Genomic DNA, 25,709 nt, shown 5'->3' with positions numbered 1-25,709 from the left:
CCGGCTTGCGCCTCAGAGGTAAACAAATCTAGTGAATGTGCTTTCAATCAGCGCTATTCATAGGTTGCCGAGGTGGGCGTGGCTTAACGGTGGGCGTGGCCTCGCGTTCGCAGCAATGGCGGCCCTGGAAACTTGCCCACGAAGCAGCGCTTGATCCGCTGGTAGTGGGAAGCCTGGGAAGATGCTAGGACCAGAGGAGAGCTCTGAGTAAGGTGTGCGTTTTTTTTTTTTTTTTTAAAGGTTCCAAACACAAAGTATACAGTTTTAAAAACAAGTGCAAACAAAGCCTCCGGCTTCCGCCTCAGAGGTAAACAAATCTAGTGAATGCGCTTTCAATCAGCGCTCTTCATAGGTTGCCGAGGTGGGCGTGGCCTAACGGTGGGCGTGGCCTCTCGTTCGCTGCGATGGCGGCCCTGGAAACTTGCCCACGAAGCAGCGCTTGATCCGCTGGTAGTGGGAAGCCTGGGAAGATGCTAGGACCAGAGGAGAGCTCTGAGTAAGGTGTGCGTTTTTTTTTTTTAAAAAGGTTCCAAACACAAAGTATACAGTTTTAAAAACGAGTGCAAACAAAGCCTCCGGCTTCCGCCTCAGAGGTAAACAAATCATGTCACTTACAAATACTTTTACATCCAAAAATTCTATTTCATTTGTACTGATGTTGGATGTAAATTTCAGGTTAACATTGTTGATATTGATTGCCTGGATGAAACCTTCTGCAGCCTTCTTGTCCCCCTGCCAGACAATAAAAACATCATCTATATTTATCTATCTAACAATATATATATATATATATATATATATATATATATATATATATATATATATATATTTATTTATATACATTTCTTTTATTTTTTTCCACTGAAAATACCAAAGGTTACAGTGACGTTAAAGTTAGGAATTAGCATTTTAAAAAACCTTAGAAACTCACTGAAATACCTACCCCTCCTGTTACCTTCAGTAAGTACCACACTGCTGGATTGCTAAAAGGTCTTTGGAGACCACGTCCCCTTTCTCCACTACTCTGCAAACTTGCCTCCTGGCGCACTACTATTTGGGGGAAGAAGTCCACTTTACTCCTGAGGGTCCTTGGGGCCAACTACCCCTCCTGTTGCCCCCAGTAAGTCCCACACAGGTGGATTGCTAATAGGTTGTTGGAGGCTACACCCTCTTTCTCCACCACTCAGCAAATGCACTCAGTGACGCACTACTGGTTGGGGAAATAAGTCCACTTTAGTCCAGTGCCCCCGAGAGGCATGTTTGCAGAGTGATGGAGAAAGGGGGCGTTGCCTCCAAGTCCTCTCATCGATCACCATGTCTGGGAGTTACTGGAGGTAACAGAAGGCGTTCCTGGACCTAGGACACTCAGCATCCAAAGGGACTTCATCCCCAATCACCACTGCGCCAGGAGGTGCATTTGAAGAGTGTCAGTGAAAGGGGCGTGGCCTCTATCGAATTGCCGGAGAGTTTCTTTTTTTAAGGGAGGGGGCTGCGTGCCCCCCCATCCCCGGGGCCAGGCCTTTTCTTTTTTATAGTTTATAGGGAGAGGGGCCGAGTGGCCCCCTTCTCAGGACGATTTCGGCCCCAGGGATCCCATCCCCCCAGACTTTATAATTTTTTTGCTTTATCTAAATAATGGGAATGAGGGGCCGCTCACCCATCTCCCCGCCAGATTTCAACCTCAGGGACCCATCCCCCTGGGCCCAGCCTTTTCTTTTTTTTATATTTTTAGGGGAGGTTGGGGGGGGCAAGGGGCCTCTTCACCAGGATGATTTCGGCTTCTGGGACCCCATACCTCAGGGTTCGGACTTTCAAATCATTATTATTTTATCAAACAATGGGAGAGGGGCTGCACTGCCACCTTCTGTGCCCATTCTGGCCCAGGGACCCAATCCTGCCCCCACCCTTTTTTTTTTTTTAAAGGGAGTGGGTGCAACTTCCTGGTTGAAGTGTTGGCAGCCAATCAAATTTCAGTAGGGTCTCAGCAGGCTGTTGGGCTTACAGATATCTATATTTTTTAGACTGCAAAATCTTTGGAAATATCTAACAGATTTACACCAATATCTAGCTTTCTGACATATTTGGTGTATTTCCATTTAGCGATTCGGCTGTAGTCTTGTTTAAAAAAATAAAACATTCCCATAGATTTTACTTGGGACAAAAGTGCTTTGGGAGCCCCTTTTTTCTTGACCCCCGCTTAACAGATCACCCCAAAACTTTCAACACAGCAGTTGAACCAAGAAGGGGACGTTTTTATTAACATTTAGTGAAGATTTGTCTAGCAGCGCCAAAGTAATTGAGATATATATATATATATATCAATCAATATCACTCTAGGTATATATCTATCTATCTATCTCTATCTCTGTCTATCTATCTATCTATCTATCTATCTATCTATATATATATATATATATATATATATATATATATATATGTTGCTATATAGATGTATAATTTGAGAATTACTACATATTTGCTTTGTTTAAAAACATTTCAACAAAATAAGTAAGTGATACTTATCACATTAGACCTATTATAGGTGTTTATGAGATAAAACTTTGGCTGATGAACAAGTTACTTACCTTTGGTAACTGTGTAAGAGAGTTATGGATTCCTTACCTTAGAATTACCCCCAGGTGTCAGACTGGATCCGGAGAATTTTTCTACAGAAATACATCTTCGCGTCGGTAGGTGCCGTCAGTCGACTCCGCGTCTGTCGTCAGCGTCGTGGTCGCCGGGATGACAAGGCGGTGCCTACTTAAGACACAGCCCCTGCGCGCTCACGTCAGTTCTGACACAACTTTCCACACCAGCAGCGCAGAGCCAATAAATACACTGACCATTGGTGTGCCACACTAGGGCCCTTTAAGGGTGTCCCTAACCCTTTAAGTCATTCCGCAGGGCGGGGAGGATGGGTAGGGCGGTAAGTAATCTATTACTAATATTTGTCTGTTACATTGATAGCCATGCTCAAGAGCTCAAGGTACCAGACTCTTCATGCCCAGTCCTGAGCCACAAGAATGACTTGGGCCTGATCGTGCTTGATCTTCAGCACTCGGAGCAGAAGTAGTACAGGCGGAAAGGCATATAGGAGGCCGTAGCTCCACTCTGGACGAAAGCCATCGCTGAGCGAGTGCCGTCTTGGAAACTCCACCTTGTAGAAGTGCTGACATTGCGCATTCTCTTCGGTGGCGAACAGATCTAACCAAAGATCTCCCCACTGCTGAAAGAGATCTTGCACCACCTCTGAGTGAAGACGCCATTCGTCATCCACCAGGCACCGACAACTGAGTTAGTCTGCCCTGGTGTTCAGAGAACCTGTCAGGTGTTATGTCCTGATGTCCATCCATGTCTAAAGACGAAGAGACACTTGACAAAGGGTCCATGATCCGACCCCACCCCACCTTGTTTGTTGCAGTACCACATGGCAATGGTGTTTCCCGTGAACACCTGCACTGCCTTCTACTTGAGGGAGGGAAGGAATGCCTTCAGTGCCAAGCAAATCGCCCAGAGCTCCAACAGGTTGATATGGAGACCGGACTCCGCCGGAGACCAGACTCCTCTGATCTCCGCCTCCCCCAGGTGGCCGCCCCATCCCAGGAGTGATGAATCGGTCACCACTGTGAGGTCTGGTTGGGGAAGGGAGAGGGATCTGCCTCTGACCCAATTCTGGTTCGTTAACCACCACTGCAGTTGTTGCACAGTCCCCTCCGAGATTTGGACATAGTCGGAAAGATTCCCCTTTTGCTGTGCCTACTGGAACTTCAGGCCTCACTGCAGAGCCAGCATAAGCCATCTGACTTGATCTACCAACAGGATGAAGGGGGTCATTAGGGCCAGCAATGTCAGAGTCATTCTCACCGAAATCCGGGATAGAGGCTGAATCACTGGTATCATAGCCAAATATCCCGGAATCGCTGCTCGGGAGGATAAACCCAAAACTGCACTGCGTCCAGAACCGCTCCGATGAAAAGGAGCGACTGAGAGGGAGTCAGGTGTGACTTCGACACATTGATATTGAACCTCAATGAATGCAGGAGGTCCGCCGTAGTCTGGAGGAGGGAGATAGAGGCCTGGGGAGAGCCCGCCTTCAACAGCCAGCTGTGGAGACTGGGGAAGACTGGAACCCCTGATCTGCGCAGATGAGCTGCGACCACCGCCATTACTTTTGTGAACACCCATGGGGCACTGGTAAGACCTAAGGGGAGCACGGTGTACTGAAAATGCTCGTGGCCTACCGTGAACTGTAGGTAGCGTCTGTGGGCCGGCAGGACGGGGATGTGACAATAAGCGTCCTGCAAGTCCAACGCTACCATCCAGTCTCCAGGGTCGAGAGCAGACAGGACCTGAGCCAAAGTTAGCAGTTTTTACTTCTTCCTGAGGAAGCGGTTGAGGATCCTGAGGACTAAGATAGGACGCAGGCCTTTGTCCTTCTTGGACATCAGTGAATAGCAAAAACTACCTACTTCTGGCGCAGGTACCCACTCAATAGCTCCCTTGGCCAAGAGAGCTGAAACATCATGGCAGATAAGCGCAAAATGATCCTCGGACATGAGTTCGAGAGACGGTGGCATAGAAAGAGACAGAGGCATGGAGGGATGGGTAGTCTCGAAGGGGAGGGAGTAGCACCTTCGAACTATCTGCAAAACCCACTTGTCTGACGAGATGGACTGCCAGTGGGGGATGTGATGGCGAATCCTGCCACCCATTGGTCGCTGATGGCCCTGAAAGGTCAGACTAAGAGTGTTTTAGACTGCTGCAAGGGGATAAAGGGTGGACGGGTCCACCCGCTGGCTTCCAGACCCACGTCGCTGGGTCCCACGTCCGCGCAGAGGATAGGAAGCTTGCGTGGGCCAGTGGCTGGACTGGGTCAGACATGGTGTGGTGCCCCTTGACATTTTGGAAGAAAGCGGAACACTGACAGCACTTATTACTGTATATAGTCGCTGCATATTCTGTGTAAACTTCAGATATGGTCGTTTTCTGTAGAAAAAATTTATTTGTGAAACCTTGTAAATATTGTCACACTATGTCACTCAACTGTTAGGTTCATGTCACACTTGGGACACTTTGCACAAATTGCTTCCTTTTTTGTATAATTTTGGAATAATTTGTGAATAATACATAAATATGTGTTCAAGAAAATCTTTGGTGTTTTTGGTCCCTTTATCTATGACATCAGCATAACCCTCCTATCGCGATTGCGCACTAGCATTATATATATACATATATACTATTCCACAGGAACCACTGTTTTCTTGTTATAATTAGTTACCCTGATTCCGCAGTGAGTAGGGTTCCCTTGTTCTTACCTTTCGACGAAAGGGACGAAAGGCAAACTGTGGGGGACAGGAGGACGCAGCGAGGCCTAAGGATCTGGCCATAGCCCAAGAATCTTCAAAATGCTCAAGCACAGAGTCCACCTTGTCACCAAAAAGGCGACGGCCATCAAAGAAGATGTTCAGAATGGTTGCCTAGACATAACCCAAAAAAACAGCCGTCCTTAGCCAGGCATAGCGCCGAAGGGCTTCCGACGTGGCAATCGTTTTGCCCAGAGAGCCAGTGGTGTCCATTACAGGGCGGATTGTGAATTTTGCTGCATCTCTCCCATCCCCCACCACCTGGGAGAGAATGGCCCGGGCCTCCTCCGGACACTGAGGCAGCACCTGCGCAACTGTGTCCCAGACTGTATGGGTATAGTTGCCTAAGAGGCATTCGGTATTCACGGACCGCAGCGCCAAGCTGGATGAAGAGAACATGCACTTCCCAAGATGATCCAACTTCTTGGATTTCCTATCCGGGGGTGCAGAAGGGAATGCACCCTCGGAAGAAGAGGCTTGGACCACCAAGCTCTCGGGGCAAGGGTGTTGGGAGAGGAAAAGGGGATCACCCGGAGCTGGGAAATGTCGGCAGGTAATCGTTCATTCCACAGGAGCCCCTGTGCTGGGCTTGGACCAAGTGCCCGGAAGGACGTACGTGAGGGCTTCAATAAAGGGCAAAAGGGGTTCAGACGAGGTTGCCACCGGTTGAAGCACCTCTGTCAGGAGGTTATTCCTGACTGCCACTGTAGGGAGCTTCAGGCCCAAAGCCTCGGTGCCCTACGCACCACCACTGCATAAGAGGCTCCCTCCTCAGATGCCAAGGTAGAGGGAGAAAGCATGCCAAGGTCTGGGGAGGTATCCAGACCACTGTTGTCACTCAATTCCTCTCTCCAGTCCGACTCATCCAGCTGGTCTGTTAAAGGGTCCAGCGACCCCTCCCAGTCCTCATCACCCTCAGGGCGATAGGGAACACCTGGGATTATCAGGGGCACAAAAATACCCTCCGGCGTCGGATTCAACATCGATCTGGCTACGGGTCCATCTTGAGGATGGGGACGTGTCGGCCGGGGGACGGCTGGCGTCGGGGAAGGTCGAGTAAGGTTGACTGGCGTCGATCTGGATCCGTGGGGATCCTGCGGTGCCCAGCTTGAGCCGCCATCGAAGGCCCAGGGCCCCCAAGTGGCTACACGGTGCCCTAAGACGCACCAGCTGAGTCGTGCTGCCCAAAAATGGAATGGAGGGCTTCGTAAAATGCCCAAAGCTGGGCAGGGGACTCTCTGGCTCCTGGAAACGGGGGGAGGAGCAGAGTGTCCCTGAATCAGGCACCAGAGACGAATTCTTAGAGCAACGACGCTCCGGTTCCCGCGTCGCGCCAGGGAGAAGACGAAGAGTGATGGTCTTCACCTTCTTCTTGTGCTTTGACTTACCCGATGTGTGTGAAGACTTTGACGAGGTGTGGTGGCTCCGAACCGGTCTCAAGACCTTTGCCTGGAGCGAGACTGTAAACGACTCGGAGCTGAGTGCCGGGCCCCCAAAAGTTTCTGGATCGCTCCGCAAAGACTTTCGATTCATGGCCCGACAGTCGGAGCACGACTTCGGGTCATGGTAGCGCTCTAGGCACCAGAGGCACACGAGGTGTGGATCAGCTTGTGACAGGAGTTACAAGGCTTGAATTTGGTTCGACGATCGGACATCCGTTGCGCAACAGGAGGCGAAGACTCGAAAAAAAGACGTCGACAAAAGTTTAGTCAAAAAATTACTAAGGGGGGTAGGCCGTAGCCTTCTGCAGGGGTGCAGGGTGGGATGGGTGGAGTAGGGTCTATTAGGTAGTTCTTTGTTTCTATGGCTCTTTTGTATCCCTTCCTTGGGTCTCCACGACTGTTTGTAACCCTGAGGGGTGAGTTACAGTGAGGGGAGAAATATGTATTTTACTACACATTATACTCATGGCACTGTTTCTCCTGATTTGTCGCTCCGCCCCCAAGCACGTTCGCTATTTGTATCATTGCTCGCCATTATCATTGAGGGGCGGGTACAATAACGTGGAGTCCCCCTACTTCTTTTCTTCTTTGGTTTTCTCGTTTTCTTATTTCTGGGGTTGGGATGTATAGTGCTTGCAGCCTATTTGTTTCCCTGATGGGTTTTATTACTGCGGAATTGCTGTTCAGTTAAGTCTCTGGGTACATGTGGTTGGGCGTGGACACTACCATTGAGGAATTATAAACGGACCTATGTTTTGCATGCTATGGACCCTTTTGACTACTGCTCTTCTGCTGTACTGTAACGAAACAGTTGGATTATTCCCGCCATGTACTCCAGGTTGCTATCTATACGACCGATCCTTTATTCTTTAAATATATAAAATTAACCTCCTCTAATCCTGTGTTGAGTGGTTCTAGTTAGCTGATAATACTGACTTGCAGAGCTGGGTAATATCGTCTAACCACTCTGTGCCTTTAATTGATGATGGTGCTTTTCAGTTTTGCTCCGTGGCCAGCCCCCGGGTTGTAGGCCCGTATTTGTATGCATCCATTCTCTCAAATAAAGTTTTTCAAAAATTAAAAAAAAAAATGAAAGGGGCAAGCTCTCTCCGGGTCTGCTGGCTGGCATGGAAAAAGAAAGAACTGATGTTTTGACTTTGGAGAATGCGGGCTTGGTGGAATTTTGTGGATCCACACAGATTCCAGAACTTTCCACCACAGAAATGTGGGGAAAATGTTTCTTTTTAACAAATGTTGACATTTGCAAGGGATTCTGGGTAACAGAACCTGGTGAGAGCCTGTCAAGTCACTCCATCCTCGATTCCACTGTGTGTCTAGATTTAAAACATTTATAGGCTTGGTAGGTTTCCCTGGTGCAGGCAGAGTTAGGGTTCAAAATCTACAGCTAGGCACTTGGCAAAAAAAGGGTCAGTTTTCACTGTGAAAATGTGGTGTGTCCATGTAGTGTCTTGGGCCGTTTCCTGTCGCGGGCACTAGGCCTACCTACACAAGTGAGGTATCACTTTTTTCGGAAGACTTTTGGGAACGCGAGTTGGGTGGAATTTTGTGGATCCACGGAGATTCCAGAACTTTCCACCACAGAAATGTGAGGAAAATGTGTGTTTTGGACACATTTTTAGGTTTGCAAGGGATTCTGGGTAACAGAACCTTGTGAGAGCCAGTCAAGTCACCTCATCCTGGATTCCCCTGGGTGTACTGTTTTAAAAAATGTATAGGTTTGCTAGGTTTCCCTATGTGCCGTAAGACCTAGGGTTAAAAATCCACAGCTAGGCATCAAAAGGGTCAGTTTTCACTGTAAAAATAAAGTGTGTCCATGTTGCGTTTTGAGCAGTTTCCCGTCGTGGGCACTAAGCCTACCCACACAAGTGAGGTACCATTTTTATGGTAAGACTTAGGGTATCACAGAATTTAGAGCAACTGTTATTACCTTTTGCCTTTCAATGCATTTTTGCCTTCCAAATGAAAGAATGTGTAAAAAATAGGTCATTTTGAAAAATCACCTATAATTCTCATGCTGGGATGTGTATTCCTAATTTCGGAAATGTGCAGATATTTACTGTTTCTAAACTCTATATTTTGTCCCATTTCAGAAATATATAGGTGTCTTTCATACCGATTTTTCCATGTAAACATTTTCCCAGAATAACTGCTATATACCTGATACATTTTAAAAAACCATGCAAGTCGCTGCTCAGGTATTGGCTATGGGTTCGTCGGGTTCTTGGTGAACCTACAAGTCCAACACATTCCCACAACTAGAAAGGTGCAGCGGATGTAACGGTAGATTGCTTTCAAACAGCTGTCATAATTAGAAGAAGTTAGAGGTGAAAACGTTGACACAAATGGCTGTTTTTTTTTTTTAACTAATTTTCAATTTTTCCTATATTTAACTGTTAGTTTCTATAAAGAAACCTTGAAGGATCTACACAAATGACCCCTTGCTGATTCAGAATGTTGCCACTTTTCTAAAATGTGCAGCTTTCCAGGATCCATTATTGTTTTAATACCCATTTCTACCATTAACTGGAAGGAGGTTGAAAGCACAAAAATAGCAAAAATAAGCTATGTACAAGAAAAATGCCAAAACTGCGTAAACATTTTTGGTTTTCTGACAAAAGTCTGTTGTCCCTGAAAGCTGGGACGATGATGATTTCAGCACCAAAGCCCCTTTTTGATACAATTTACAGGGGGAAAAAACAGACGCTTTCTGTATTTTGGCTCATTTCTGGGTCCCCTCCAGGGGGAGCCACAAACCATGGGTACCTTTAGAATCCCCATGATGTTGGAAAAAAGGACACAAATTTGGTGTGGATACCTTGTGGTCAAAAAGTTACAGGGGCCTAAGCGCAAACTATTCCAAATTGCCAAAAAAGGCTTAGCACGAGGGGGGGAGGCCTAGCAGCGAAGGGGCTAATGCAGGAATTTTCGTCAATAATTTGATACAGCCTGTTTTGCTCGTTAAATGTCTTTCAATGGCAGAGATAGTTTCTGTATTTGCAGCACACAGCTAAGTCACAAACGTTAGATCAGAATCCAATCTACTAATCAGATCAGAATCCAATCTACTCACTTTCCGAAAGCTTCTTAAAACCTGGCTTTTCAATAAAACTTCTACCTAAATCTTCCATTAGCTCCACTAAATCCAGCCTTTCCGGGTCAACTTACTTTCCTCTGCAGCGCTGGGACGCCCCTGGGTAGCCATCGCGCTATATAAATTCTCTTTCCATTCCATTCCATGATGTCAGGGTCTGTGGTTTAGATATTTTCAATAAGGCAATCAACTGAGCACCTCACATATCGGCTTTAAAAAAGCATGAATTATAGTTAACGTGTTTACTATGAAATGTAACCAGTTAAACAATTGCTAATGGATTACAAAACACTAAATAAATTCACATGTTTTTTGTTATGAATAAGTATCCTTTATTGAATACGGTTGTAATACACTTTTCAAGTTTAGTCATACTTAATTCACTAAGTGATTATCATTGTCAAATACGGCCTCTCGTAAGCCAACAGAGATCAACACTGTCAGATCCCACTGAGGGATAGGAGCGTAGGGCAGGTGGAGGTTACCGAGCCCCCAACTGTGAGGGGTGAGGTTGTTTGCCATTGGTGTCCTGCGGTCTGCACAATGAGCCAAGTACAACCTTTGCACACTTGGCTCTCAGGGTAGCAAAGGTGAGCAGTCAGATTTCTCAGAGAGGTAGTATGAGTAACGCGGACTGAATTCTAATGTTGGGGCTTCCCAGGTTGAATGCAGAAGGGTGCTTGGTCTTGGCAGTTGCAGCTTCTGGGCAGGGTCTTCATGGGTGATAGTCTTGAGCAACTGTGGCATCCTAAGCAGATCAGGAATTCTGAGGTCAAACAACATCATCACTTTCTTTGGGCACACAGCAGGGCACCAGAAGACGGAAGGTTGCTTCTCAATTGTGTAGCTTTGCGCAGTTCACAATAGGAACTGCTCAGGGGGGACCGAGAGACCAGGGGCGGCTCCTCCATTAATGCGGAGGAGCGTCACCCCACTGCTTTCTTCAGTGCGAGAAGCTGAAACATAAAAAGGTATTTTTAATACCATTTTATGTTTCTGCTTCTCGCGCTGCGATAAAGCAGAAGGGTATGCCTGGGGGCGGGCGGGTGGAGAGGAGTGGCTTGCTCAATGCTGTGGGCCCTGACTGTTTGGTTGGCCCTCTGGGGCTGACCAAACTAGTCATGCGCACTCTGCATTTTCTAGAGAAAATGGCCTCCCCATGGCGCTGTCCCCACCAAACACAACGCTGCCATTGCAGCGTTGTGATTGGCTTAGAGGAAGGGGGGCTGCCTGCTTCCTGTTCTTGCCAGAGGCAGGAGAGCAGGAAAGTAGCAGGAACACACAGGACTAGGCCAGGAGCGGAGGCAGCGCGGTCCCAATAAGATGTTTTTTTTTATTTATAAATCCCCCCACAAACCACCTCCTACCTGCAAGTCATGCGAGCCGCGACTGGGCGAGACTCCACATAACATAGGTCACTCCTGACTTCGGTCCCACAGTCAGTATCAACTGGGTGTTCCTCACATCGGGAACTTGTTCCTTCTGGGCAGCCTCTCCTACCGCATGGCCAGGCACTCTCCTTCGGTTTTGAAAAAAGCAGACTTCAATGTGCTAGGCAGACCCTCAGATCCTCTAGCAAGAGGTGCACCTTTTAGGTGAGGTCTCCACACCCTCCCGCTCCCCCTATCTCCCTGGGAGTATGGCTATCACACAGACAAAAGCCCTGGTCACACAGTAGTCCAAGTATTCTACAGAATACTCTCTTCCTTTGTCAAAAACAACTTGGAATGGGAATAAAGAAGGGTATAGGTGGTCCACATGTTCTGGCTCTCAAACAAACTGGGCTTATATAGCACGACTTATCACCCATGAGGGAACCCAGGCATTGGGCTGAGGGTCTCAGTCGAAGAGCCAGGTCTTGAGTCCCTTCTTAAAGTCTGCCATTGAGAATGATGTTCGAAGATGGAAGGAAAGATCGTTCCAGGATTTGGCGGAGAGAGGTGGGAGAAGGATCATCCTCCGGCTAAGCAGTGGTGGATGCGCTGTGTCAGTGCAAGGGCAAGGTGAGCGGAGCAGAGGTTTCTGGGTGACTGGTGGAAGTTTAGGCGGTGGATCTTGTATGCTGGTCCTTGGCTGTGGAGAGCTTTGGAGTCATGGGTCAGAAGCTTGAAATGGCACATCTTCTGGATTCTCTAGAAGACACAGCCTTTCTGCAAGGTAATCGATCTCACTGCCGGTTGCAATAATATTGGTCCAAAAAGGAGACCCCAAGACAAGAGTAAAATTAAGTGTACGATCTCTATACCTAGTTACATCAGTTTATTGAAGCAGTAATAAGGGAGAGACAAAAGATCAGGCCCTGACTGGAAATGTGCTCACTTTAAACAATAGAAACTGCAGTCCCTACTGTGACACGAACTATAAACCAAATGGTAGTGCTTAGGAAGAACTAATCGGCAGTCCCCATCCTACCTCACTTTAGTGTCTGGCTCGCCACCATCCAGTTGATAGACTTGCACTGGGAAGCTATAGCAAACTTCAATTTTGAGCCAAGCTGCTAAACCAGGTGCTATCCAAAATGGATCCCACTGGTCCCAGAACACAGATTCTCACCACACACACACTCCTACTACCACATATATGCTACCTGTGACCATTCGAGATTAGTGTGACTACACGACCGGGCCAAACAAAAAGTTAGCGTTTAGGTTCCACTTGCAGTGAGGCAATGAGGGAATGGGTACACACCAATTCATTGTTCAGGGACATTCTCATCCAACGGACACAAATCAAATGTTTAAGGGATATGGAGCTATAACTGAAAAACAGTAGGCTAGTTTATCAATGGGCTTCTCTTTATGTAAACATGCTGTAAACATGAGTTTCTGTCATTGCATGATACCGGTTTTCGCCTACGACTAATCTAGCCTTCATTACTACATTTCTTTTATACTAACAAAATACAGTAAAGAAAACATCAGCATAAAAAATGATCATTAACTGCATTTGCAAGACATTATTATTAAATCGTCGTTCTTGCTTATGAAAGATACTGCACTGGCTGCTTAACAATGAACAGAAATCTGCAAAAGCCAACTAGCTCCAATAAAACCATGCAAGACTCAGAAATAACTCCAACTGAAATATTATGAAGCATAAATTATGCACTACATCAGAGTACTTTCAAAGCTTAAACACACTTAAATGCTTAATAAGTGAAGTTAAAGAAAAAGCAGTGGAAAGTGATGCAGCGTGGTAGGCTGCTGTGCTCAAATGTGTCGGGTGCAAGGTGTCATTAAGGTAACATACTACTTGTACAGTGAAAACAGGGATTGAGGCATCTAAAGTGCCAAGAATTTAGTTTAAAGACCTTTTTCTCTCGAAACGCAAACGATATACTTTTATAATGCAAATGTCAAATATACTGCAAAGCCATATTTTAATGATAGTGGCAAGTTAACAACACGTACTCATCAGATGCCTTAATTTGAGACTGGAAGCAAGTTTTTTTGTAATTCTTTAGAATTTCGACACAGAGAAAATAATGTAGAGAATTTTTTAGAGAGACAAAACAGGGCAAAGAATTGCGGATTATTTATTGCTAAAGCAGAAAAAAACAGAACTTCAGGAGTGACAATATATTAGGGCTGTAAAAAGTTATGACTTGTAAAGTTAGAAGATCTACCACCCAACTGCTACTAAAATAGTTGTCTTTGAGAAATAATTGACCTAAAGTGTTAAACACAGGTAAGCAAACTTCGTAGAATCACACAAATCATCCCAATCTGCCTCAGATTTATAAAACATATACGAAAATATTTAGTAAACCCATTAACACAAAGCTGGCAAAATATTCTGCCAGCTTGACAGTTTTCAAAATTTAAAAAAATATATATACTTTTTTGGGCAATTAATTCTAACGATTTACACTAAAAATAAAATAAATATGCTCAGTTGGCAGTAAAAAATGACATGCAAAAAGCAAATGTGCACTGATTGAACATGAAAGTACAGTTATACTGATGGACAGGCGATAAAGGTGAAGGGCATGGGATATTTAAATTTGCAGTGATGCTCTTACCAACCATTAAAATATGGGCAAAATCAACCGTGAGTCGCCTACCCAACCCACACAAAAGTTAGATTAATTGCACGCAGTATTGGCTAAATCAAAGGAAGAGAGCTAAATTAAAATGGGAAACGGGTTGCTGACTGCTCTAGGAGGAGCAAGTCGTCATGTACATTAATTTCAGCATCAATTTATTTTTCGGTTAAGTGCAACTAGCTAAACAAAAGTCCACTATAAACTGCAAAATCTAAATCTTTTGTATGTCCCCTACAATTCACAAGCGTTAGCTGCTAACAAAAAAAAGTATCATGGGGGCGATCTCTGCATAATTAATCCTTACGTTCTGAGGACCTGCTTAGTGTCTGTTTTCAGAGCTGGCTAAGCAATCTGCTTCTACATTGGAAAAGCCAACCCCTAAAGTGCAATGCTTATCACTTGACATCTCGTATGTCATTCACTTCTAACCGCCACAGTATCATCCTGCCTCCCTACTCTTATCCAGGTATCCCACAAAGGTCCCAAAGCAATGGCTTCAATAGCATGGAAATAGGGGTCTCTAGGGAGAATCATCAAGCAGCCTTCTGATCTTCTGCAAGCCCCCTCCCCAGCTGTTCCTCCCCCCAAGCAGGCCCATTCGCTCTTTCCTTAAGACCTGATGGTCTTCAGTCACACATCTTAAAAGAAAAACAAAAAACTAAAAAACAAAGCCTTACTTGTCTCAAGTCGATGAAGGCCAACTGCAGCGTGTCCCCTTGGAACCCAGGCACTGGCCCGGATCTGGCAAACCCTGTGGGAAAGAACAGAGGATGAAAAGCATCGTTAACTAACCATGGACAGGGAGATTGGCAGACGGATGACAGGGAGGACAAGAGAGGCTGCGAGCGAGGAGGACCACACTTCTAAAGGAGTCAGGTCTCCCTCCAGTCAGCTTCTTTGTCTGCCCTTCAAAATTTGTATCATCAAAACACCATTAATTCCACCATCCTGACAGGAAGGAAACTGTACTAATTCGACCTGAAATGTATTCCCATGGGTCGCACTGCGTTTCGGAGTATTTGTTTTTGAATGGGCAAACAACTCTCCAGAAAAGGAAAGGTGGGGGTAATGGAGGAGTTAGTAAGAAAAAATGGTTCCCTACCTAACACCCCCCACCCCCTAAACACATTCCCCTATTCAAACAATAAAATGTTCAGCTGTGAAACCCTTTTCAGTTCGGAAAGCTTTTTAGATTTGGGGCTGCTTAAGGAATTTTATAATTTCACGCCTGCCACCTTACCCCAGAGACATTTATCAAAAATATTTTCCCCGCCGCATCATTAATTAAATGCACGCAGAATATTTGCATCTTCTGATACGCTGCATCACTTGCAAACTAAGCTGGCATCCCTTAAGTGGAACAAGCACAGCCAATGCATTCTCTAAAGACTTCATTGTTTGTAAATGGGCTTGTATCTAAAGATACCCCAAGAGCTTAAATGTATAAGTGGCAAAATAGAGTAGGGGAGAAGGAGAGAGAGAGAAACCGAGCTAATCTTTGAGACAACCATAAGGTTAGCTGAACGCATTTTTGTTTTTAATGTATTGCTCTTAGGTGTTCGTATCAACCAAAGGACCGCTCTGAGATGGCTTCATGCATTGTTGGGCAGAAGGACGGCTTTTCTGACCGAAATCTGGATTATATTCACTGAGTTGTGAAACTGCAAAGAATACAGGATGTTAGCTGTAACAAAAGTAACTTAGGTACACCTTTAATTTTAGCACGAGTCAACATGATTGAAAATGGAACTTCTTTCCCTTTCATCAAACGAGTTTGTTCTCTAATCGTGACAGATGTGGCTGTCGGAATCAGGGTTTTTTCAGAACCCTTGACACTGTTACAGGGGTTTTGAGTTATTTCTCCTAGATAATTAATATAAAATGTGTAACTTCTTCCGCCTTTCATCACATAAGTTTGTTCTCTAATCATGACAGAGGTTCCTGTCAAAATCTGTTTTTTTCCCCAGAATTTTTGATACTGTTCTAGGGGTTTTGATTGATTTCTCCTACATAATTAATAAAAAATGTATTAGATCAGCCTCCAATCCAAAATGATAACTTCCAATTAGCACGCAGCTTCAACACATAGTGTACTATAGCTCAAGCAAAGAGTACAATTTCTGTAACATTAAAACATGCTTTGTTGACATCCGCCATTGATTGTTGCGGATTAGCACTGTTTACATGAATATGTAATTGTTGGAGAGTACCCTTTGACAAGGTTTTGTAAAAAGAAAATCTGCAATGAGTAATGTAAATGTATACATTTGACATGTTACTAAAATAACAGTTAAAATGAAGAGAAAAATCTATCGGATTATCAATTTTACAAATCATTTAACATTACTGTTTTATTTTTTACATTCATTTGATTCAATAGTTAAAGGGAGTACAAGCTAAGCTGCTGGTGTCAGAACTGTAAAAAAAAGTGGCTTGGCTAGCAAAACAATCAACGTAAAAATATAGTATTTAATATATATATATATTTAATATATAGTATTTAACCAAACTGAGTAATTTTTAAAATATTGAAAGTCACTGGAATACTTTAAAACATTGCAAATATATTTGAGGTAACACACAACCAAGATATAACTTTACTTTTAAACCGTGATTGCTGGCACAAACCAGTATGATGACCTTGCGATCCAGTGGGAAATATTGTCCCATATTAGGAAAATAACTGAAGAACGAATAATTCATGAACAAAACCTCCAAATGTCTATGTCTAAATTACTGTATTTTAGCCAGATAGCACCAGCTTGTTTTATGAAGGAAGAAAAGTTAAGTACTGCTAGTAAGAAACCATGTTAGGCAAATTCATAATAATTAACTCAATATGCTTAACTCTTACATTTGCTCGAAAAAAGGGCCCAAAAACATTTGTGACGATGTATAAAAGACCCTAATTCGGTGGGATTTTACCCACACAACTACGATTTGTCCAGGCATAAACTCGGCCAGTATGATGGAATTTCTGTGTGGGCACCCTTAGTATTCTTAGGGGGGCGTGTATATAAAATAAATAAGAAAATAAATAAAGATGTTTAACACCCATAAACAAGTTTTCAGCTATTCGCTACCAATTAGTGGTCCGATCCCACTAAAAACGCGTTTGACAAGGGCAGGAATATTTGCATTTGAAGGTGGGTATCAGAAAGGAATACAACTGAAATTGATACTGCTATAGAGAAAGGAAGAACAAGGGAAACCATGAGATTTTGAAGTACAACAGCCATTTTGCATCACATTTCTGCATGTACAAAAATACACCTTTTACATTTCTGTCAACCAATATTAAAAGTGAGTCTGCAGCAGTAGCAGATTTTAGGGGGTACTCCTGACATTTTAGGAATTCATAAAATGTCTGAAATGTCCTCAAATGATAACCTACTGGAGAAAATATTTCAACGGTCTATAAAAAAAAAAAACGTTTTGTGAACTAGGAGCAGAAAGTAAAAATCTCACAGCCCTTGAATTTAGGAGTGCCTTAAAATGTGTACATTAAATACCATTTCTACGGTATGCACAAATGTGTATATAGCACACAAGTAAATTGGAAAACATTGTATGAAAAGTAAAAATATCCATTTTAGTATTGTATAACACTACTTTTGCGAATATAAAAATAAATACAGAATGAAAAAGAGAAATGCAAGCTTTTTTTATTTATTAGATAACAAGCTGATCATTACGGGGCGTTTAGAAAAAGCAGCAATACGACCACTGCTGCCAGAGTTTTCAACTTTTGAACCAGGTTCCGGTGTTCTTTCCCAATCCATTTATACAGTGTCACTGGCTGCCAGATTTCACTAACCAGCAACAGGGCAAGTTGACGGAACTGTCAACCCTTCCTTGGAGGAGAAAAGAAGAGTGCTGTTTGCAGCTGCTAGAGCCCCTTAGCAGCATGTAGTCAAGCTGAAAGGTTTGAGAGGCTTGTGTTCAGGCCAGAAATGTAATGTTGGAGCTTGCCTTCAGGCCAGGGCCACCCGTGGTAGGTTGAAAAGGGCCACCAACCTCTGTTCCAAGACATTTCACGGATGAAAGTGTTGAGAAACACTCGGGGCTAAACCTCTCACGAGAAAGTAAGCCAAGAAGAGGGCTGGCTAAGAACGTCACTTAAGAAAATAGAGCATTCGTTGAAAGGAGTAAAGGAATATTGGACGAACAAAATAAGTATATTTCAATAGCAAACAAAGAACACATAGAAATGCTTTATATTATGGTAAAGACCTTATTCACAAATATTATTTTGTGAGTCGGTGCAAATTCCCTCCGAGGTCGGTTAACTAAATACCATAACCTGGTAATCCTAACATCTGTTACCTGCAGTCCTTCTAAGCGGCACACGTGCAGCTTGTAGCGCTAGATATAAAAAACATCATTATTTACTATTACATTTCCAGGTGTAGGAGACATCTACATATGGAAAACGAGGTTTGTAAATAACGGCAGTCTTTTTATGTTGAATTTTTTTAACATCTTAAATTGGGCAAGTGCGACCACTTCCTGCATTAGAGAAGAGATTGATTGACTGGAACATTCATTTTACTGTGATAGGAAAGATGCACAATTTTCTTACACTGCAGTGAAAATAAATGTAAAGACGTGCAAAATCTTTCGAATTCACACATTCTGAATAAAAGGGCAGTGGTGCAATGATAAGAGAAAACAAAGCTTTTTAAAACGGAAAACATTTCTGTGCAATACATATTTGTTTCTTCCAACACTAATCTGGGCCATTTCAAAAAGTTTTGCATGGTTCCATCGAATATTGAGTTAATTTAAAAACGTATCACACACTTAAGAGGTTTAATTTATAGAATGGACTACAAAAAAGCTAAATCTTCCTTTTGTTACAATTCTCAAGAACTCCATTCCATAGACATGCTCGCGTTTCCGGAGTCTCACGGTGCATGTTCCATAAGCAGTTATCCCAAAGGAGGTTTGTTCTCCCAATTTCCAATTTAAAACATTTATAAAGCGCAACGTGCACCGTACGGTTTCTTGGCGCTAGTCAGACCCCCCAGGATATAGCGCCATGGATTAGCAAATTTAGCGGCACAAAAATGGAAATTTAGCGGCACAAATATGGAAATTTAGCGGCAATTTTGCGGCATTTTATTTGGCCATTTTTCATACAACAAACACAGATATCTTAGTTTTTTTAGGTATTTAACAACATGAAGCTGTGTATGTATACTAATGTAAGCATTCCTCCATATAAACACTCTTTATTGTGGGTTTAAGTAATTCCCTTTTCCTACAGCTTGACAGTTACACGAAATGAATGTCCACAATGTAGTGGTAAAGCTCTGGTTTAGGGGTTACTTTTTGTTAAAACCTCCTGAACTCCTACTTGCAGTGGTATGGCACACTCAAGGGTAAAAATGTACTGTGACTTTCTTGATCCTCATTCACCTCTCTGGTAATCATTTAAATCGCTCTGCTTATCAGTGGTGCAACGAAACCTGAGGGGTCCGCCCTACAAGGTACGTGGCCCCCGCTCCAGACTTATTCAGCTCTCTGGGCAGAATACTCTGCTGAAGGTGCCCCCTGCAGCTCGGGGCCCCCACCGCACTGCGGGGGCTGTAATGGCCTGTGTTACGCCACTGTTGCTTATTCTGTAGGGGATCCATCAGACGTTTTACGGCACGATCAAAGTGAGCATAGTGGGCAATTGCCCAGGGCCCACACCTTTCAAGGGGGCCAGGGTACAGTGACTGGTACAGTCAGAAGTTGAGTCACAGCACTGCGCATAAACAGACCATTTTTAATATAATTAATGTAATTGTCACAGCTTTCGAAACAATGCACGTTGTAGGAACCTGAACAGAAATGGAAATCCCAGTGAGAATCACAGAGAGAGAGTCACGTTGATGTATGATCAGTGTACTATTTTAGCAAATATGAATGTGTTAAATAAGCCTTTCTAAAGACCATATGTTTGATATTTTTGTAGAAAGTAAAAGTGTTCCTCATTCTACCAAACGTTCCTCTTTCGATTCAATTACACCCCAACTTGTTAATTGCTTTTCACACTGTACTGCACATTTTTGCCTTTTCAAAGCTCCTTTAATTATAGGAATGTCCATAAATCATTGGCACTTATTTTATAAAATTCTCAAGGGTTACAGGTGTGGTCGATCTGCTGAGCTTTAGTCAAATTACCTGCAGGTCATCCTTATGTTCACCAACAGACGCTTGGAGTAACCCACTGTGCTATCTGCGATGTATCCGGCTGTGTATTCCAGTTAAATACGTGCAAATGATTTATGGTTTCTATTTAAATCACTGGCTTCCTGAGAGTTTTTCTACACTCAGCAACAATTGTTTGAAAACAACGAAGGAATTGCTATTTGTTAAATAAAAATGTAAAAAGGAAACTAAAATTCATTAGATGCCAATACCCATTGACGTAGCAAGTCAAACACCCGTGCGGCGCAACGGCCCGTCCGGCCCTGGCTAGGATCCTCCCTCCTCGCCCCCTTCCCAGTTCTCCGCAGGCCCAGCACGGTACTCGGGGCCTAGGTGAAGGTCCCAGGCCTCCGGAAAGGGGGCACAGTGGAGGGGGCACAGAACGCACCCCTCTCTCATCAATGTGCTGAGCAAGCCGATGATTCTGCTGCTAATGGTAGATGTGCTGCAGGCCAGGGGGAGGGAGGAGGATGTGGTTTCCAGTGGCCCTTGAGCAGGTGAGTGAGTAAAATGGTGTTGCACTATTCTGCCGATAAGGCTGCAGTTAGGAGACCGAGTCTCTAGCTAAATAGGAGGGTGTAGCCTACTTGGTATTCCAGCTGGCAGGAGGTCCGTTTTCACACCTCGCCCCAGTCAACGGGAGGGTCTCCAGCGGGGAGCCAGAGGCGTGAGGGGCACTTCAAAGCCCGGTCACAGTGAGCTGCTAATGCCCCATTAAGCCTAGAAAGTGATTCTTTAGTGCTTGTGTGTGCTTCTGTGTCCTTCCCGCCCACCCCAATAAACAACGTAAGTGGCCCCAGACTCCCCAGGATACAGTGGCTTTTGTCAAAATGGCGCGATTTCTACAAAAGTGCCGATTTCGCGGGCACTATTGCAAAAATCGCGGCATTTTTACAAAAGTGCCGATTTCGCGGCAAATCGCGAAATCGCGAAATCGCGATATCCTGGAGGGTCTGGCTAGTGGAGGGTTCGGCAACAGAGGCAAAGTAGAAACCTGTCGTAGAGCTGGAAGAGGAAGTTACACGGAGAAGGCCTGTTTGAAAAGGAACGTTTTTAGTTCTTTGCGGAAAGAAACATAATGACCAATGTTTCACCAAGGTCTTATTAGAAAGTTTATGGCCTTTAAGCTATGACTTTTATCCTTTTTGTTAGTGGTTTGATAACCTATTTTTGCTGGTACGAAAGTCTACTCATTTATGGTGGTTGCTGGATAACTTGCATGACATACAGGGAAATAAACTATATATATATATATGTATAATGTAACTGTTATATGATTCTATATTTTCTTTTGAGGTGTTCTGACGACCTCATAAACCACGAGGCTACAGGCTGCGTAATATGTGCATTTCACGAAAACCTCGAGATGGAAATAGGATAGCACGTTACCCGTTATGTATTTTTCTAATTACATTAGCTTGAAAAAGTGGTTTTCTTCAAACAGCAGCGAACATTGGGAACGGACTGTAATTAGACCGTTTGGGTTTTGTTTTTCTTTCAGGAATAAACTGTTGGTAAGATCAAAGGAAAATGGTGAGGGTCAGTGGAATTATGTGATTTTGTGGCACTTGTGTTTACCTCATAATTGCATATTTACAGCAATTGCTGAAAAATCTGTAACATTATTTGCAGCTTTTACCCCCCAAAAATATTTCCAACTCAAATTGGATAACAATAATACGGTCTTAGAATGTGCCACATAATTTGAATGTTTAGCCACGCAAATGAGATAACCTTGCTACATATTTTAGATAACTTTGCTGCATTATCATAGTAGTCATGACAATGGCAAAGCTGTGCACATAGTAATTTGGGGGCTGTCACGATCATGATGGAATCCATATACCACAGGGAAAGGTGCTATTTACCATACCATCATATCTTGCAGTGAGAGATTGTTTTTATAGCATGCATTTTCCGCACTAAAATAACCCAAACATGTAAGATATTCATACATCCACCCAAATATCTACATACATTTTTGTTTTGATAGGTCTCATCTCCCCTACACCTTAACGTTGTTACACTACTTGTTGGCTTAGCATCTACGTGCAAGCCAAGTAGTGGAAATGGCCAGCGCTCGTCCCTTCAGTTTTATTTCTCGATTCTCTCAACCCCGCTGTCTCTTGGAGCTATATCACGCTGCCCTGCAAAACGTTGTGTTGTTTCATATCTCAGGCAGCGACCCGGGACCCATCAGTTTAGCTGCCAGTGTCCAGTCAACTTGGACTCTCAGTAGTGGGGTTACGGATCTACGTAGGAATTGGGTGCTGCAGCTAATAGTCCCATAGCAGCTGAGTGAGAAGTATGTTGAGCACAGCATGGAAGGAGTTTCAGGAGGACTTCAGCCACCTCACCTCGGCAACACTGATCACAAGCTTCGGTTGGGATGGCCCTCTGGAAAGTCTCAAAAAATGAGACTGTGGTTGGACAGGTACTAGTGGGCCAAACTCAATAAGCAGATTTACCAAGTAAGCTGTATGTTCATGCTGGTCTTCGTCCAGAGGAGCTGGGGCCCCTGATTATTTGTTGTTTAATGGGGCTCTGGCTTCTCTCTGCATTACTTGAAGTAGAAGGGGCGGTGCCATACAGGTTGAAGAAGAGTTTATCATCATTTTTAAAAATCTTTTTATTGTTTCAAAATACAAACATACATGAGAGAGGACCAAAAAAGTAAAAAGTGTCCGACATTCCATAATGAAAGAAGACTCGACAATAATCCAGCAAATCAACAAGGCACATGGTCCCTATTCAAGGCCCACCTCTGCAATGTCAAGCCCCCTCAATCAGCATAGCATCGCACCGGAAACCAGGGTTCTAGGTCATAATTCAGCACCTCATGCAGGGCCACCCTCCGTATCTATCTACTCCCAACCCCCCACCCCTGCCGCCGGCGCTGTTATCTAAAATAGTGAGTGTTATTAAATACTACCCTAGTGTGTGGAGTGTGTGCAGATCATCGCATCAATAATACTAATAATCACTGCAACCACTTGGAAGTCAGGGATCCTCTCCCACGCTAATCTCCCTAAGACCAGAGGAAGTCGCCTGTTAATGTTCCTCCTCCGTTAACGCGCCGGAGTCCAAGCCTGTGTCTGAGTCTGACGTCCGGAGCACCATCACCAAGGCCTCCCATGCCCGAGCCCCCTCCAGCACCCCATCGCTATGGGATCTATGAGCCTGCTGCAATCGAACTGAACTCTCGCCGCCCGCCCACATAAGCAATGCCGCCTTCCATCTAGTATAGCTAGGGCCAGCTATCGCTTTCCAGTGGGACGTAATTTCCCTCTTGGCCAGAAGGAGTCCCAGGTCTATAAACTTGCTAGTTATCTTATTTTTGCTAGTGAGTGGAAACTAGTGTAATAGGCAAGCTCCTTTATCCATAGAAATCTGTTGCTCACTTACTCTCAAGAGCAACTCGGTTATCTCCTCCCAATATGTTCCCAACTGCGGACAGTCCCACAGCATGTGGCTCAGGTCCGCGCCCTGCAGCTGGCATCGGGGGCAGTAAGCAGTGTCGATCCGTAAATACGGATTCATTTTAGCCGGCGTGAGGTATGCCCTATGTAATATGAAAATTTGGATCAGCTGGAACCTAGCGTTCCTGGTACTCTTCCATGCTCTTTTAAGTATCTGCGACCAGGCTGCGTCAGGTATTGCCTTATCTAAGTCCGTCGCCCATTGCTCCCGTAGCTTTTGTAACGGGTTGAGCCCCTCTCCTAGCATTCGTTTATATAGGCAGGTAACCGCCTTATATGTGCCCGCTGCCATCACTACGTATTGACACGCTCCGCTTGTAGGTGGTTCTGAGAGGCCAGCACCCCAGTGCTTCTGTATGGCGGCGATCAGTGCCGCGTGTATCAGGAAATGGCCACGTGGAAGACCAAAGGTCTCTTGCAACGTACTATAGGGTGATAGTTCGCCATCTGCATACAGGTCACCCACCATCTGCAGGCCCAGCTCCTCCCATTCCGCAAGGCTGGACCAGTCCCCACCATGTGGCAACGCCGTGCACATGCCCAGCGTTATCTCGGGAGCGTAAGGGCGCAGCACCCCAATTCTATTGTGGAACAGTTTCCAACAATGCCTTAGGGTCCCCTCCACCAGCGATAAATCAGCAGTCCTCAGTCGCTGTTGCAGGATCAAGAAGGACAAAACATTTCGCGGCACCTCCGGTACGGAGACACCCCCCCCCCCCACTCCACCACCTGAGTAAGAAGTTGGAATTGCGCAGCCAAATAGTACAATTTAAAATCTGGGGCAGCAAGGCCCCCTACAGCTCTCGGCCGCATCAATGTATCCAGCGCCTCCCTGCGCCGACCTGCACCCCAGATAAAGCTGCCCACTGCGGAACGGAGTTGTCGGAAAAAAACAACTGGTATCCGTATCGGTAGGGTTAGGAAGAAGTATAAGAGGCAAGGAAGCGCCACCATCTTTAGTAGCGCCACACAACCTGCCACTGTGGCAGGGTCCCCTAGAACCTCATGCTATCCCTCAGGCCTCATCGCTCTACCGATGTTACCCTCAAGGAGATCCTCCTGAACATGATACACCTGTGTTCCCAGGTAGTGGAGACACCTAGGTTTCCATGCCAGATCGAGTGGTAGTGTGGGCGGGTCGCATGTACGAGACACCGGGAACACGCAGGTCTTCGCCCAGTTAACCCGCAAACCCGATATGTCCCCAAAACGGTCAAGGAGAGAGCGCGCCCCGTCCAGGGCCTCCCCTGCATCTCCCAAAAACATTAGGAGGTCGTCTGCATAAAGCGAAATATAGTGCGCTTGGTTGTGGAGCCGCAGGCCACGGTACGTCCCCCCATCCTAGCGCGCGCTGCCAATGGCTCTACCCGCAAGGGCAAACAGCAGCGGGGAGAGCAGGCAACCATGTCTAGTGCCCCGCCCCACCGGATAAGAGGAGGAAACATTACTACCAACACGAACCCTAGCAGTCGCCGGCGAGTACAATATTTCAGTCCATCGGACATAACTGGCTCCAAGCCCGAAGGCTGTCATGACTGAGAACAGATAGGGCCATTCCAGACTGTCCAACGCCTTAGCAATATCAACTAGCCATTCCACAGCCTCCATCCAATATCCCTATCAACAGACGTATGCAACTGGCGGTATTGTGCGTCGGAATAAAGCCGGCTTGGTCAGGATGCACCAACCGTGTCATAAAGGGGAGGAGTCTAGTGGCCAGCACTCTGCTCAGTATTTTATAGTCAGTGGTGAGCATAGATAGAGGCCTGTACGCGGCCGGGTCAGTCGGAGGTTTCCCTGACTTGAGGAGCGGAACAATAATGGCTACCCTAGTAGAAGACGGCAGTATCCCTTTTTGTCTAGCCTCCTTGTAGATCACCAATAATCTGAGAGCCAGGAGGTCAATATACGTTAGATAGAATTCAATAGGCAAACCATCGCTTCCCGGTGTTTTGTTGCACGCCAATTGCTTGATGGCACCGCATATTTCAGCCAATGTAATATCCTGACCAAGAACCTCCGCTTCCTCCTCCTCAATTGCGGGTAGCTCCAGGCCCTCCAGAAACGCCT

The 25,709-nt window shown here is 45.0% G+C and overlaps 1 protein-coding gene across 1 annotated transcript in view; it reads right to left on the bottom strand.

Moving 5' to 3' along the window:
• The window catches only part of EXOC6B (exocyst complex component 6B), a 1,740,488-nt gene that overhangs the window by 548,872 nt on the left and 1,165,907 nt on the right, over positions 1-25,709 (bottom strand). The window contains exon 20 of the mRNA XM_086960104.1: positions 14,640-14,713. Coding sequence (XP_086816230.1) covers positions 14,640-14,713 — 74 coding nt within the window. The remainder of the gene's footprint in view (positions 1-14,639; positions 14,714-25,709) is intronic.

The sequence above is a fragment of the Lissotriton vulgaris genome, chromosome 3_1 (genome assembly GCF_964263255.1).
Source record: "Lissotriton vulgaris chromosome 3_1, aLisVul1.2, whole genome shotgun sequence".
Taxonomy (NCBI): domain Eukaryota; kingdom Metazoa; phylum Chordata; class Amphibia; order Caudata; family Salamandridae; genus Lissotriton; species Lissotriton vulgaris.
Note: the sequence above shows the minus strand (reverse complement) of the source record. Positions and strands in the feature narration are given on the sequence as shown.